The 16,845-nt window shown below is 35.2% G+C and overlaps 1 protein-coding gene across 1 annotated transcript; it reads right to left on the reverse strand.

Moving 5' to 3' along the window:
• Positions 1 to 326: 326 nt before the first annotated feature.
• LOC18447434 (Transducin/WD40 repeat-like superfamily protein) lies at positions 327 to 12,197 on the reverse strand. Its single transcript, XM_006857531.4, has 8 exons — positions 11,536 to 12,197; positions 4,495 to 4,707; positions 3,826 to 4,026; positions 3,080 to 3,187; positions 2,799 to 2,936; positions 2,180 to 2,431; positions 1,034 to 1,354; positions 327 to 919 (listed from the first exon to the last, which is right to left on the reverse strand). Exons 1-8 carry the CDS (start codon positions 11,995 to 11,997, stop codon positions 752 to 754), a joined length of 1,863 nt encoding a protein of 620 aa, XP_006857593.1. The 5' UTR covers positions 11,998 to 12,197; the 3' UTR covers positions 327 to 751.
• Between the last annotated feature and the right edge of the window lie 4,648 nt (positions 12,198 to 16,845).

The raw sequence follows: 16,845 nt of genomic DNA on the forward strand, positions 1-16,845 counted from the left end.
GTACCAAACAATATTGCATTAGTACCCACAACATTTAACAAAAACTATTAAATTTCAAGTAACAAATTTGTTTTTAATAATATTTATGCTTGGTAAGTTGGAAGAGACTATTGTACATAGATTCATCTCATAAGTTTGTAAGGATTTTTTTGGCGCTAACAACATCACAGTCACAGTCCTGAAACCCAACTCATAGGTATTTAATTTTAACCTTGAAGAAATTGTACCATGATACAAATAAGATCCTGGAACACCTCCGGTAATATAGAATGGGTTCATAGAACTCCTCCAGCAACATACAATTTGTGAATACATCTCATTCATCATTTTGTGTTTAAATCTTGAATCTGTGTCAATAATTTGATTCGATATTAATCGAAACACTGTTCAATACATTTACGAACCATGCTTTTTAATGATGTGGAGCTTGCTTCCAAACAACATGAATTCGCAATTCCTAAATAATTGGAATCAACATCTCGCACACATAAAATCACATTGTTGTATAGCTAAGAATCACAAATTCTGCGATATGGAATCTTGACTCCAAGATTCCAGGAATTGAAATTCATATACTCAATTGAATCGCGTTTCGAAAAACTTGAAAACGTGATTCCTTTCTTCCAAAATCAAGATGCATCTTGGGAAACGCAAAACCATAGTTTCGAACCGGAATCGCAACCTCAGTAGGTGATTCGGGTAACTATAGTCTATACCGTGAATTTCTGAACTGTGACAGTGGGCATGTATATCATTTCTCTTCCTCATCAGAATCCGACTCTGCAAAAACAGGTTCTGGCTGTGTTTCCGCATATGCAGGAGCAATAAACTTGGGATCCTTTGCTGCAACATCTGCATATTTCAGTATAGCTTCTCTTGGATCTTCCTCCATCCATGTCTCCTTGATCAAACCCCCTTCCTGCAATTCATTGCATGTCAATGTATTCAGCAAAGAGCGTATATTTGATGGCATTACTTCTCAGCATCAGTTTATAAGTTTCAGACGGCATGATCGATATAAAAATAACCATACCTTGAGAAGGTATTGGGTCAGCAAGCTTCCTTTGGTAGAACCAACTCTACCACCAAAGCCAGGACCAGTAACAGGTAGATCCGGCCTTTGCGACTTGATTGGGTCCTTCAAAGATTTTTCACGTTGTCTTTTGCGGCTAGGCTGGTCTCTGAACAAAGGCAGTGCATGTGGGTTGTGAATAGCAGGCTTTACCTCGAAGTCATCGATCGACTTCTTCCTAGGTGCACGAGCTACACAAACAAGAGCTCCTTTCTCACTAAGAGAAGGATCATAGAGTATGTGAGTTCCTCCTTGCTTTTTGTCTCCCACCGTGGCAAAGACCTTCAAAACCCACGGGAAACAATTTGGTTAGAGTTGGAGTTAAGTATTGCAAATAAAAAACGAAGTAAAGTTTAAAGAAACAACAAACATAATGCAACACAAACATCCATATTTTCTGTGAGAAATAGCACACCCACCAAATTTTTTTTTTATTTACTTTTTTTTTTTTATAATGTTAACCTTAAATTGATAAGAAAGAGATTTTTTTTTTTTTTGAAGCTGCTAACTGTGCACACCCACCAATTGAGAGAGGGTTTTCATCAAACTCTAAAAGAGCCATGCAAAAAATTCAAAATGGAAGATAGACAATTGACAGAGCAAAACTCATATCCATGTGCTTCCATAATAAACACAAATTCAGAATTGAATTTTCCGATACATATAAAGAAAGTAACATGCTTCCTATATTGGAATGTGAAAGTAGGTCAGTGATAATTCAAGTCAAAATTCAGAAGTTCTATTTCAATTCTAACTTTCACCTCTGAATTTTGACATGTTCTAAAGTTCAGCTTCAGGCCCAAATCAGAAATTTAAAATTTTAACAAAAAGCTAAAACCATCCCTCAGGCATTAGACTAGGCAGACATCCCAACGGCATGAGCAGGAAGTCAATGGTTTTAACACTTTTAGGTTGTCTCCTAAAATAAATCAAAGCTAACGTACGCATTTTTCAATTGAAGTTCCAACCATGTTGGATCTTAACAAGAAAGAAAACCAAGACTTTCTCTGATGGACGTTTAATCTTTGAGTAAAGATACCTCAAAATTGTGCTGTTTCAGAAACATCAATGTGATACAGAAACAAAGTTGCGAACAATATTTGTTACCTGATTAAGCTTTGGATGCCAAGCACAACGAACAACACTACAAGTTGGAGAGATCCCCACCCTCGATACAAGCTCGAGTTTCTTCCTATCATAGAAACACAGCATGCCTCCACTCTTGCCATCCCTTTCGACAGAGGTTCCAGTGAAGAACAATTCTTCATCAGGACTGAGTTCTACATTAGTGTGGGCATAGTTATTTGGAAGATCCGCAAACACATGAACAGGTTTTTTAATCTGTCGCAAATCCCATACCTGAGCACAGGAATATTTTGCACATTATAATGTTGCATCAGATTTCAGGACCTCACAAAAAATTCCCAACACCAAAATTGAGAGTTTCACACTAATCAACAAATACACATACAAGATAAGGGGAAAGACCATGGTCCGTGAGGTCATCACTATCGATAGAATGATGGATGGTGATGAAGCGAGTGGGAACCATCAGAACATGACATGACTTCATGATGGTAACAATCAAACATCATCCATTTTAATGGATGTTGACAACCCCATGGATTATATCTCTCCAAAGCCCAAAGGATCATAGCATACTTTCCCATAGAAAAGCAACTAAACGAAAGATACCACAAAAACCAAAAAAAGAGGAGACAGATACCTTCAATGTACCATCAGTACTTCTTGAGAAAAGAATTTTCCCATCACTAGAGAATTTTAATCCTGTAATATCATCTGTATGTCCTTTCTCAACATAGATATCTGGTCTGCTTCCCCATCCAGGCTTCAGGTTCCATAACTGCATTAAAAAAGAAAACATTATGAAATTACAGCTGCTCAAATTCAAAGAGCAAATCCATTTTCAAATTACCATTTGGTGCTGAGTAAGAAATAATAAAGCTAAGCTCGAGATATGAACACCAACAGTGAAATACCACTTACCTGGATGGAACCATCACCGATACCACCAACAATGCATTGGCCCTCTCGATCCCAAGCACATGTAGTAACAGGGATTCTTGCAGGCCTTGCAAGCTTGGGTTTGATAACCTATTCAATACAAGGTATGAGGCTTTCTATCATTCACATGTGTGTGGGCACAACCTTCCATCATATCTACACTAAATTCTACCCATTACAACATCACAGAGTGGAAACTTCTAGAAATTTAGAAGCAGCATTAGAGCTACCACAATAAGTTACAGTTGGATTGTGAAAAAAACAGTCTAATTTATTCACAAATCACAATCAGTATTCCAATTATAACTTTTTTCAACAAAATGTGTGCCTTTTAAAGAAAGCATCCCTGTTTCCTTCATAATGAGTTATCCCCTACATTAGTTATTATTTGCGACTAAACATTCCCGTATAACCATAGAGATATTTTAGTTTTTCATTACTGAGTTCTTACAATTTAATAAATAATAACTCAGTAAGAGCACATTGATGACACAAAATTTTGGGTTAAAACTGCACCAAAATGCTGCATGTCGTCATCTGTGAGCACTATCCAAATCAGGATGTGAAAATAGATAATAATAAATGAGAAGAAAATGATTAAAAATGCCTAACTAATAAGAAAACCTACTGACCTGCAGCACTATCCAAATCGGGATATGAAAATAGATACAATAATAAATGAGAAGAAAATGGTTAAAAATGCCTAACTGATGAGAAAACCTACTGACCAGCTTCTGACTTTTGAAGTCAGACACATCCCAAGTACGCAAGGATCCATCTTCTGAGGAAGTTAAAACTGTCTGCTTCTCACTTGGGTGCCATTCTCCGCAGGTTAAACCTGTTATATGCCCTTTTGTATTCTTCAAGTCACGTATATACATGTCCCCCTTTACAAACTCACCTAAAGTGAGCCCATCGCGGTCATAAATCTGTGAGAAGAAGATATTAAAACCTTCAGCACCATGTGTATTGACAAGAACAAATTTTAGAAGGCATGGTATAATCCACTGTTCTATGAAAAGACCATTGTCCATTGCATAGTCACAGTCTTTTTTTTTTTTGGAGTAAAGTTCTGTGTATTTCATAAACAAGGAAATATACAAGAAGTGTGGTGACCCCTAAGGGTCACGAACGATATACAAGCTTAAGGATATACAATATGAGCCCATTCAGGGTCCGAACGATATACAAAAGATTAAGGATAGCAGAAAGAGCCAGGGAGGCGAAAAAGCCTTTAGCTGGAATCCCCCTCCTTCTAAATGGATGACAATAAAAAGAGAGATGGACCCAACAGAACAAGACATGACTAAAATGATGTAAGCTAGATTGGCACTAATAATGGGTGCTTGGATGATGCAAGCTAGAATGGCACTAATAATGGGTGCTTGGATAGGAACCTTAGCCTGCGCAGAGCCTGTTACACAGAGAAATCGATCTGCAGTTGGACTCCAACTTAAACTGCGGACTTGATGGCCCTCAAATGGCTCTAGCTGCCTGAATGAAGACAATCGAGAGTTCATCCCTTGGAAATCATACATGCGAACAGTATAATCATAACTGCCTGATAGAACTCTGGACCCTGTATGGTCTACAGCAAGAGCTGACACGACCTGCATTGAGAAATCACCATGAAGATCAAATTATCACTAAAATGCAACTGAAATAAGGTTATCAAAGTGTGAAATTAACTAAAAATTTCCAAAAATTTCATACTAAAAAATCGTTGTCTCAATTAAAAGGGGCATTCAAAGGCAACACACAACAATATTTATACTCCCCAATCCAAATATAGTTTCATAGCCAACAATACGCATTCTTAATAAAGCCAAAATTAGCTATTAATTGCTTCGCAAAGATGTAGCCCGATTGACATTTTCTCTTTCCTAGCTGAAGCTCTTAGATTATGTAAATAGAAGTTATGCTTCTTTTTTTCGTCTTTTTTGAATGTTCAAATGGGCTTCATATTGAATCCCTAAGAATGTATTGAAGAGTCCTATGAAAGAAATAAACGGTTAAAGGGATAGATCACATCCCTTCTAATATTTGAAATGGAAGCCCAAGATATAAAACTGCAAACAATGGTACAATTCACTGTGCTGGTCAAGCTGGAAACCGATTTTCAGCTTACAATGATACACTTATGTTAACCCAAAGGTTCACAATCACGACTGAAAGTGCAATCGTCTATAATGGAAGTCGTGGCTTAATAGTTCAGGTCACAAGTCAGCAAAAGTGCAAAATGCAACTGGTCAGCATGCAAGATCTAAATGCAGTTAGATGGATGCTTCCACGATGAAAGGAGGTATAACATATTTAGAATAGGAGGCAATAAGGAAACAAGGATTGGATTGGACAGTTTCTCATCGGCAATACATAAGAAATATTGTGGGACAGGACTTACAATTATGTAAAAGTTCAAGAGGCATTCTACCATAGAGAAAAAAAAAACAGAGAAACATATGCCACCTGTATCTCTCTCATTCCAAACATGGAAGGGCAATTTAAAAATGGGTGCAGTTTGCATACGGATGCATCCATAGTGCACCTTCAAATTTTATCATGGTATGTAATTTTGATGTAAAATGTTCTTAGGATTATCTCAAAATCTATTTTTATATCTAATTATAAAATTTTAAATTTAAAAAATGATTAAAATCAAGTAGATCTATAAGCATATGAAAATCTTGAAATGGACAGTGTGGATAATATATTGTAAAATGCACTATTTCTGAGACTTAAAATCGTTTTATTTTTCACAATCACACATCTCGATGTCGAGATGATCAATCAAAGGGTTTTTCAACATTAAAACTACCTTTTCCGATGGATTTTTGAGGGGCATCCGTAGTTCTACATTAGAAGGTAGCATCCTTATATAAACTTTTTCCTTTAAAAATATCCAGCAGCTTAGACCAATTATCCAAGAGGGTAGATTGTGGAGAATTGTTGTTAAGGTTAATGCATTAGGTAATGCATGGTGCAGCAGGAGTAATTTTATTTGAGTAAATCTATTTGTAAGTATAATACCTGCATTTTCTATATTTGTATGTATAATACCTGTATGTTTTATATATTAGTTTCCATCTAAATATTATGTAAAAAATTGTGAGTAATATTTTATTTTTAAAAATTTCTCCATTAATAAATTTTGTATCGGAGCTTCCAAACTTATGAACTCCTAGAAAGCAACAACCCCCTGCTCCCACTTCCAACAAGTACGATTTTGAGGGTATTACGACACCCAAAGTCGTCATGAACATATTAGAGAGAAAGATATAGAGAGAAACTCCTCAAAAAACAAGATTTGGGATTTCTTCTTCTTCTTTTTTATATATTGAACATTTTTGGGTACTTTTGGATTCTTGAGAAATTGAAAAGCATAGTGACTGTTTATGAGACATGAAGAGGTGTCAAATGAGGTGTTTTCACAATCATCGCTCACCAATTCGAGCAAACTTTTATTAGTTTTCAAAAGCTTAGCTTAAGGTTTGTTGATAGTTTCCAATATTGGGTTTTGTAATTGTTTTCATTTTTTTCAAGTTTGGTTTTTGTTATTATGTCTTTTTTATTTAAAAAAAAAAAGTGTTTGGCTTTGGATTCATTTTCTGATGATTGTTCTCAATACTTAGTATTGGCTTAGTGAATTTTTCCAATATTTGGGTTTTTGTTATGTGATTTTTTCTCGTTTATGTTTTGTAAGTTTTCTATGGTATGGATTTGGCTTTCTTGATGACATTTACTAAGACTGGGTTTTAGTCTAATAACTACTTTAATATATGGATTTTAGGTTGTTTATTTTCTTCAAGATTGGAGATTCTTTTTTTCTTTTTGTTTTTTTGTTTTTTTGCATCTTATATTTATCCAAGTTGTAAATATGCCATTTAACCTTATATAAAAGTGATATACATAGGGTGGCATGCAAATTTTATAACAACATTTACAAGGCTGGTATACATCGAATAAATAAATATTTGACCAGGCATTAGATATGAAGTAGCCTTACGCACGAACATATGGCCCAAGCTAGGAAAGAAATGTTGACAAATTTGGATATCAGTGCACGAAGAAAGAAGAGAAGAGGAAATATGAGAATATTGTGAGGTTAACGAGTATTTTTGAAGAGGAACAAGAAGCTTCGAGCAAAGGGGCTTATTGATTCTTATATTCCACATGATCCTAGAGATAAAAAGCCAACTTAGAAAGAGCTCCTTCAAGAAGGAAGATAGAAGTAGCATGCTTCGAGCAAAGGGGGTTATTGATTCTTATATTCCACATGATCCTAGAGATAAGAAGCCAACCATTAGAAAGAGCTGCTTCGAGAAGGAAGATAGAAGTAGCGTGTATCAAAACATAGACCGACGGATGTACTAAGCAGGCAGTTCTTCCAATGTTGCTAGCTTGAAGAGCTTCCAAGCTATGTTGGAAGCCATCACCACCTGACCCTCCCTCCCTTGCAAACAGTGCTCTATTTAACGAGGTGTGAGTATTTGTGGTTCGGTTGGTGTCCCCACAGAAAGCTTGTTGGGATATCTATATAGTTTTTATTGTGGCAAATGGTAGTTAGAAAACAGCGCACCAATGATTGGGGATGGGGTCAGACAAGATTAAGTAAAGTGAGGCGAATGTGGTATGAGAGAATTTCGATTTTCCATCCTTTACTTTGGTTTTTTTTTCTGTCGAGGGGTTAAGAAGATTATGGGTTAGCCTTCCTTGAAATAGTAGGAACCCCAGATAGATGAAAGGTAGATCCATAATGATTGCATTTTAAAAACCCACCACCCCAGTTTTTGTTAGAAGTGATGGAGCTGAAACATGTTCGCTTGGTTGAAATTTTCCAAGACCAGAATAGGATTGAAAGCATAAAGGTGTGTTTTAAGGAGTGGGTTACAAGAATTACATATATGTTTTTCCACTCTGGGTGAAGGAGACCACATTCTTCATGTTAATTATAATGACAAAATAACTTGGTGAGATGAGAATGGTCCAAACTACAGGTCTCTGGTTAAAATTTCTTTTTTGAGTGGAAAGGCAGAAAATATTCTAATAGAAGGTGGAATTTCTTAGAAGGCTAGTTGTGTGCCAAAGGCTCAAAGCAGTGTAGATATTAGAGGAGACAAAAGTCATAATTTCAATAGACTAAGCCATGAACTGTTTCTTCGAGTTTTTGTGGCAATAACACACACTGTACATGAGATTTTTCTACATTATTGAGATGTAAAACACTAACACAGATACACACAAAGCAAAATTTCCAATCTATAAGCAAACAATAACAAGAAAAGATAAGGAGGATTGCGGAAAAGGAGGATCAAAGAAAATAATCTGGCCTTGCTATGGTGGTGGAGGTTACAACTGGAAAGAAGAATCTTTGGGAGGAGGTCATTGAAGCCAAATGCAGACTGGGTAATAGTGGTTGGCTTCCCAACTTCCCTAGGCATAGAGCTTCCAGGGCCTGGACTAGTATTGCCAGAAGTAGAATTACCTATAAAAATAACATTAGATTCAAGGTCGGCAGCGGGGAGAGAATAAGATTTTGGAGAGACCACTGGTTGGGGAATCAGCATTTGGGAATTTCCTCACCTTCTCTCCATTCCATTGCAACTAATGAGGAAGCAATAGTGGCTGAGTATGTAGAGCAACGGGGAAACTCCTTAGTATAAACTCCCATTTTCAGGCAGGGACTCACAGACACTGAAGCTTCATCCCTATCCACTTTACTATAGCCCTTACAAGAAGTTTTTATCCCTATTATTGATGATGATGTTATGGGGTGGTCTCCCTCTCCCTCTAGTATATTCGATTTCATTCTTTTAATCATCCCTAACCTCTTCACTCGGCTCTTGTCCATTATTAATAACATTTGGTTGGCCCCTGTGCCACAAAAAGTCCAAGCTTCTGCCTGGATCTTAGTGCAAGGTAAGCTCCTAACTGTTGACCAACTTCAAAGGTGAAGTCTTCAACTCCCCAATTATTGTTCCCTATGACACAATAATAAGAGTCTACCAATGTAACCAATCACCTTTTCCTCCATTGCGAGGTTACCTACTCTATGTGATCTAGACTGCTTCAGCTTTTTGGTTACCTTGGATTAACCCATTGTCCATACCCCAACTCCTTATGGCCTTCTCCTCTCCCCCTTTTTCTAAAAATCGTAGGCGTCTTTGAGTTGCAGGAGTCTTTGCTCTTCTTTGGAGGGTCTAGAAGGAGATAAATGTGTGGATCTTTCGCAACTCTCCAACTCAAACTCAGTCTCTAAATGATTTCATCATAGCAGAATCTTTCTGGGCCCAAAAACTGCCTGTCTGCAACAACACAGGTATCTCAAGTTTCCTCAACAATTGGGAGAGTTTGTTATCCTCTCGCCCCAATTTCACTTAGATTTGAGAAGTATGGTTGCCCCCCCCCCCCCCCCGACAAAAAAAAAATCCCCCACCCTCTTCCTCCTCCCTCGTTTGCTCAAACTCAACAGGGATGGCTGCTCCCTATGTAACCTTGGCCCCTCTCGCTTTGGGGGTACCCTTCCCAATAGTGAGAAGGTTCTCCTCTCATTCTCTGGCCTCATTTGTTTTGCATATTCAACTACTGCCAAACCGGTGGCCCTGCTAGAGCATCTTAAAAGGTCCATCTACCGAGCTTTAGAACACAACAGCCCAATAGTCGAAGCAGATTCCAGAAATATCATCACTTGGGCATCAAAGGCTGCTCAACCTTTTCGAGACTAGCTCACATATTTGAACACGTATTCTTCTTGTGCAAGGTTATCCCAGTGACCTTCAGTCTTCAGACTAATTCCCAGAGATGCCAACACAGCTGCAGATAGCTGGTGAAGGATAGTGCTTCAGGAATGGTGGGATTGGCAGAGAAAACCTTGTGATCTCCCTCCTTTCTCTGGTGCCAGATCTCTCCGCTCTCTACTTAACCTCATTTCCTCTGGTGCCAGATCTCTCCTTTCTCTACTTAACCTCATTTTTCGCTCCCCCTCTTTTCTCTAATTTTGACTACTTCTATTTGTGTTCTTCCTCTTTCAGCAATACACCTTCCCAAAGCTTTAAGTGTATTTCACTCTCCTAACCTCTTTGCCTAAATACACTCTCTACATAAACTCTTCTACACTCCTTACACTGCGCTCTTCTCACGACCTCTCCGCCGCAATCTAGATTTCTTCTTTTACACAATATGGACCATTCTTGTCTGGCGTCGAGGATATTTTCTTCCCATTCACCCCTGTAATCTTTCTAGAGTTCAAAAAGGTAACGAAGAAGAAGAAGATAAGCAAAAGGGGGAAAAAAAAAAAATCTTTTGATTGCTTGATGCAGGATAGCGTAACTGTCCAACCCAATACAGGTTCTTTGCTATACTTCGAAGCCACACCAGAATTTTGGCTCACCCCTATTTTGGAGTCCTGGTGCCCAAGAGTTAAAGGGATCACTTCTACGGTGAATTGCTAACCTATTAGACACGCTTTCTGTTGCACAGGAACCAGGTCGTGAGCGCTGACTCTTGCTGTATCGCCTGCACTTCTTTGTCCCAAGACTAAATGATCTTTCTCTTTACAAGGGTCGTCTCCTTTATTCTATCTCCCCCTAATTTTACCTCGCTCATCTCCACATCTCTTGCACTCTCTCTACTTTTCTATCTCTCTTTACTTTCTATGACTCTGCATTTTGCTCCCCTCTCCCTTGCCGGCTCTCCACTGACGCTCCAATATTCTTTCTCCTCTCAAGCGCCTTTATCGTTCTCACCCCTCTCTCAAACTCTCAGCTCACTCAGCTATTCTTTTTAAGGCTATCTTCTCTTCCTCCCAACCTATAGCAGACCCCTATTTTATATGCTGTCGTTTCTCATCCAAAACCTCCTTCTCAGCCTTTCATCCCTCTGCCCATTAATCCCTACTCCTTTTGATCTACTCTCTCCATACCTTTTGCTTATCTCTTTTAGGTAATACAGTTATTCTTACTGTCTTACACTTCTTTTTCCTTAGTTTTTACAGTCTGAGCACCTGAGGTGTGGTTTGCCTATATCCATTTCTTTAATTCTCCCTAATTTTTGCTTGTACAGTCTGAGCACACAATGTGTGAGTTGCCTGAACCCAGTTCTTGCAGTTTCTGTAACTACAATTATACTTAATAGAGTTATCCTTCTGTCTCAAAAAAAAAAAAAAATACTTGGGCCGTATCCTTACATATTGTAACAAAAATTTAAGTTTTCATATATTAAATAATAAGGAATATATCCAATTACTGATTCACTCTCAAACCAAACTTATCAGAACACAAAATTTCAAACTTATCGTAAATTTCCCAACCAAGCCAAAATAACATTAAAACCCAATATTTCAAACAACCATATAAACCTTGCTATCCATTATAACACCTAATTATCACCCTGGAAAATGCAGAAAGTCAATATATTTCCAATTAGAGAGAGAGATTGAGTACCTTTGTATGCCCCTTCAACACAATTTCATTACTCAGAGGAATCCTATAAGTATTCTCATCTTCTTCATCGGATTCTGACTCTTCCAAATCCGATGGCCTTGGAGGACCGATCATAACCCCATCATCATCATCCTCACCATCCCCACCGTCCAAATTCTGCAATCCTTCATGCTCAGAAACATGTATCTTCGACTCCATTTGTTCCTCCCTTTTAAAATTAGGGTTTTTCTGCTCAGGCAAATAATTGGGGTTCCTAGCAACCTGTGAAAACTCATCGTTTTTTGGGTGTTTCAGAGAATTAAGGTTCCTAAGTTCACTAGAAGAACTGGGGTTTGGCGAAGAGGCTTCTTGGCGCCTGGTTGCTCGGTGAATAGCCTCTAATGGAGTTAGCGTTTTAGATTGCTTTCCAAAAGAGAGTGGAAATTGGGCCCTAATTCCGTCGTATAAGTCGCCTTCATCCATTGAAGCCAACCTGTTTTCACCTTTTTTTTTTTTTTCTTTTTTTTTTTTTGAGAGAGACCTGCAACTGGGTTGAGAGAGAGCCTGGAATAAGACGCGGATCTGTGGAGAGGGAGAGAGGGAGAAGCGCGCTACCGCGTGGTTTTGAAACACGGAAAAAATTTATGCAAAGTGCGAGGCTCCGAACAATCAAATCAAGGCGCACCTCAAATGAATGCATGGACATAAGAAATAAAATAAGATTTCTAAGCTTTGAAAATAATACATTTTTAGATCGTCAATTTTTTAAATTTTTAAGTTTTCAAAGATGGCTTGATCTATACTATTTTAAAAACTTTGAATTTTATAATTATAGATGGAATTTTTTTTTTAAGGCTATCACAAAATTTTCCCATATTAAAATTACATCTTTCGACATTATTTGAAGGTACGGTTTACTTTAAAAGGCCGTTTGGATACCTGGAAATATATTGTCCGTGAAATATATTACTGGTATAATATATTATTACGTAATACATTATCGATAAATATATTGTTACTATTTGGGTAGTATTTAGATGCAACTTGGGAAATATATTGTTATTGTTTGACCATATATGGAAGAAATATAGGAAATGCATTACCAATATTTTATCAGCATATGCCTATATACTATCATTTCTTTCTTTTTTATCACAAAATTCCACTAAAATACAGAATTTTCATTTCGTTCTTTTTTGTCACAAAATTCCAATAAAATACTGAATTAAAATCATCATCACACCATTTTAAAAAGATTTCTAATAATAACATTATCACCATTCCAAAAAGATTTTCTAATAATAACTTGTACCATTTTACAGTCATGGCACTATTTCCTACTTATTTTAAGTGTTTTTGGTACTTATATGCAATCACATGTTTTCTAACACGATATTGGTTTCAACATGATAAGTCATTGGAATAATATGATTGGAATAACATGATTTTATTATGATAAGCCTTATTTTTATTCATTTTTTATGGAAGTCTTCTAAATGTCTCTCTATATAATTTCAAATAAACAATAAATTTATGATACTAAATTCAAAATCTATAGGGTAAGAGTTAAAAAATGAGAAGAAATTTGATTAGTAAAGTAGAAGGTTTGGTATTTGCATATAAAATTTTGAGGTATTAGAGGAGAGTATATATGTTATTTCAATTGAGATTTTAGTAATCTCTTATGAGGATTATGTTGTGTGAAATTTTTTATTATGATTGTGTTGTGTAATTTATCATTGATTACTGATTATTATTTTAATTATTTTTGTTTTTATATGACACTGATGCCTATAAATGAGGACGAGCTTAAAAAAAGAGGGATCACATTATGTTGTATGAAATTTTTTATTATGATTGGCTTGTGTAATTTATCATTGAGTACTAATTTTTATTTTTATTGTTTTTGTTTTTATATGACAGTTGATGCCTTTAGATTAAAGGACAGGTACGGATCAGAAAAAGCTTTGAAAATTTTTTAAATCAGGGATAGGGTAGGCAAAAACCTATGCAAATGATTTCCCAAAATTACCCATCACTCTCGTAGTGCGTCATGGATTTCCTGATTTTTTGAAAAATTTCTCGTAATCCTTACTATATTTCATTGTAATTTATTGACACGTAATAGATTTATTGATTGTGTAATCTTTTCCCATTTCCTTACTATATTTCATTTTAATCTATTGTCATGTAATAGATTTCTAGATACCCAAACGGTCCTAATTGTTTAGAGCTTCAACATTATACAAACCGCACCCTTTGAAAAAATGGTTTAAACAAAGGGTATATTGGAAGTGGAAATATATTTAAGGTTATTACATAATTTATATATGGAATGCGAACAAACGTATATTAAAAGTGGAAATATATTTCAAGTTCATTACATAATTCATATATGGACAAAATTATATATGGTTGACATCTTAAATGGTAGATTTGAGAGGCACCTCAAAAATCTATGGCAAGAAGCTATTTTAACGTTGGAAAATCATCTCATAGATCATCTTGACATTTAGATGGATGGATATGAAAAAAAGAAGATTCTAATTTCTTAAAAAATAGTACATTTTGCAACGTATTATTTGGATTGTTTATTTTTAATATTTTTATGTGTCTATAGATATTCTTGATTTGAACTATTTTTAAAATTATAAAATTTTATAACTATTCAAAACATTTTCGACATCAAGATTGCATCTCATGACAAATTTAAGAGGCATGTCTTTGATTGTTTAAGATTGCAAACTTATGCAAACTTGACCCTTTATATATATAGAGTAATGATCTTATATAGCTCTCCTCCACTCATGTGTGTAGAACTTCTAAGGATCATAATTAAAGTTAGCACGGATCTCTAAAAAAATTATTATATGGATGTGGGATTTGACTTTTTATAGATCTATATCAAATTTAATGATGATCATTTGAGGTTCTATACACATGAGTGGGGAGGGTTATATATATATATATATATATATATATATATATATATATATTTTTACTAATTTAAGGTTGACTGGCTATATAAACTGTACGCATCAAAAAGGTTGAAGGCTTGTAACGGAGACCAAGGGCACTTCTATGGAGAGACATGGTCATTATTTAAAGGAAAATTTTCATATAAGGTTGACCCATAAACAATAAAGCGCATCTTAAAAATATACTAGAAAAAGTTGTTTCAATGACGAAAAACCCTCAAATTTGATCATTTCGACTTTGAGATATATGAATGTGAAAAAAATAGACTTCAAGTATCGGAAATAGTGCATCTTGTAATGCATTATCTAGACCGTTAATTTTCAAGATTTTGAACTGTTCATATATATGTTTGATCTATAATATTTTTTAAGCTTTAAATTTTATAATTAGAAATATAAATAAATTTTCAAGCTAGCATAAATATTTTTGGCACTAAAATGATATTTTTCTATGTTATTTGAAGGTCTGTCTTACTTTGATCATTTTGGGTCTCAGCCTTATACAAAACTACACCCTTATTTAACATTTTAATTATTTTTTGGGTGTGATTTCTATAAGGTTGCAACTTTAAACAATCCAATTAAAGTGCACCTCCAAATTTTATCATAATATGTAATGTTGGTGTAAAAAAGTATTAGGATTATCTTAAAATCTATTTTCATATTTAATTATAAAATTTTAAACTTCAAAAATAGTTAAAATCAAGTAGATCTATAAGCATATGGAAATTTTGAAAATAGACTGTCTCAATAATGTGTTGCAAGATGCACTATTTTTCATACCCAATTTTTTTTTTTTTTTTATACAATGTCGAGATGATCAATTAGAGGGTTTTTCAACATTAAAATAATATTTTGCTATGGATTTTTGAGGCGCATATATAATTCTATATTTTAAGGTTGCAACCTTGGATAAATTTTTTCCTTCTTTTTTACATTGAATTTATGTTAAATTGGCATAGTATTCGGGAAAAAATAAATAAAAATAGACCGCCATTAAATTTATTATTTAATGCAATATTAAAAGCATAAGTGTCAAAATTGAGGGATATATAATTTTGAAAAAATAACTAAAATATCTTTGAATGTTTTTAGGGCATTTTGGGTAATAAATTTTAAAAGTTATGTTTCAGGAGCGTGCCTAATTGAGAAACATGGTTATCCAAAATTCTAAACTAATCCAATTGGTAAAAAAATTAAAATTCTTCTCATCTAAACAGTGTAAGTACACTTTCAAGATGCCATATAATATGTCCACCATACTTCCCTCTCGAGCATTTTTTATTATTTTTCCATTTGTAGGTGGGAAAGTTCAAATATTGCATGCTCGAATCCGCTGCTTAAAGATTTTTCGGTGGGAAAGTTCAAATATCGGATGCTTGAATACGTTATTTAAAAAATTTCGACTTTGGACATTTAATATCGGACCCATCTTAGTGTTCGAATAAATTTATAAAAAATATCACATGTAAGCCCTTTTATTTAGGGTAAATCATATTTCAACCCTTGAAGATGGAATCCCAAAGAAAAACATCCATTGATTTCAATTTCAAGCGGCCTCCAAATTTTGAACCTTAGATCTTTTTCTTTTTCCTCAAAAATTACCCCTCAAGCCAATTCCAAGCCCTAAATCTTATCAGCACTCTCTCATGCCCTCTCTTTCTAACCACCACTTTTCTATTTTCTCTTTTCTCACCATAGCCATCTCTCTACTCCCCTTTGCTTACCATAATAATTGGGAATATTTTTTGAAGTCTTGACTGAATCTAGAGTGAAAGTATTGAGGACCATCTGTGAAATATTTTGAAATATTTACAGTGTACTTCTTTGATTGACAAAACTCATTCAAGAAATTCATCTAAGAGATGTACTATGTACCATTTTAATCCAATTTAAAAATCCTATAAAAAAAATACATACAAATATGAATTGGAATAGTTGAAAAAGGATAAAAGCTACATGGTTGAGAAGTTCATTGTATTTTGATAAAACCTCATTCAATTTGAACCATAGAAGACCAATTCTAGGGTTACATTCAACTGGAAGTTGGAAAACTAGGAAGTCTGGAGTCTAGAGGCTGGAAAATTTGAATCTGGATATCAGTGTTTAAAAGATGTGTCGATTTTTAAAAAATCAGCTGACTAACCCGGGATCGGTCATTGGTCGATCCCGATCTGGCCCGATTCCAATGGTCATGTATGTAGGAATTTTTTTCAGTGTACTAATCAACCGACTAATTTGACTAATCGGCCTATTAGTGTACTAACCGGCAATTTGTTCTAAAAACCAGACGATAAGTGCAATGTCACAGTGCGCAAAGTTGTCCTAATAACATTTTTTATATATTTCTCCT

The sequence above is a fragment of the Amborella trichopoda genome, chromosome 10, assembly GCF_054954075.1.
Source record: "Amborella trichopoda isolate Santa Cruz 75 chromosome 10, AtrichopodaSantaCruz75HAP2 v2.0, whole genome shotgun sequence".
NCBI classification, from domain to species: Eukaryota; Viridiplantae; Streptophyta; class Magnoliopsida; order Amborellales; family Amborellaceae; genus Amborella; species Amborella trichopoda.

Excerpts from the sequence above, each read along its gene's own strand:
- LOC18447434 (XM_006857531.4), bottom strand. The coding sequence starts at position 11,997 with ATGGATGAAGGCGACTTATACGACGGAATTAGGGCCCAATTTCCACTC. Across the intron at positions 4,027-4,494 it reads CAGGCTCTGCGCAGGCTAAG|ATTTATGACCGCGATGGGCT; the intron begins GTTCCTATCCAA and ends TTCTTCTCACAG. Across the intron at positions 3,188-3,825 it reads ACTTCAAAAGTCAGAAGCTG|GTTATCAAACCCAAGCTTGC; the intron begins GTCAGTAGGTTT and ends TGTATTGAATAG.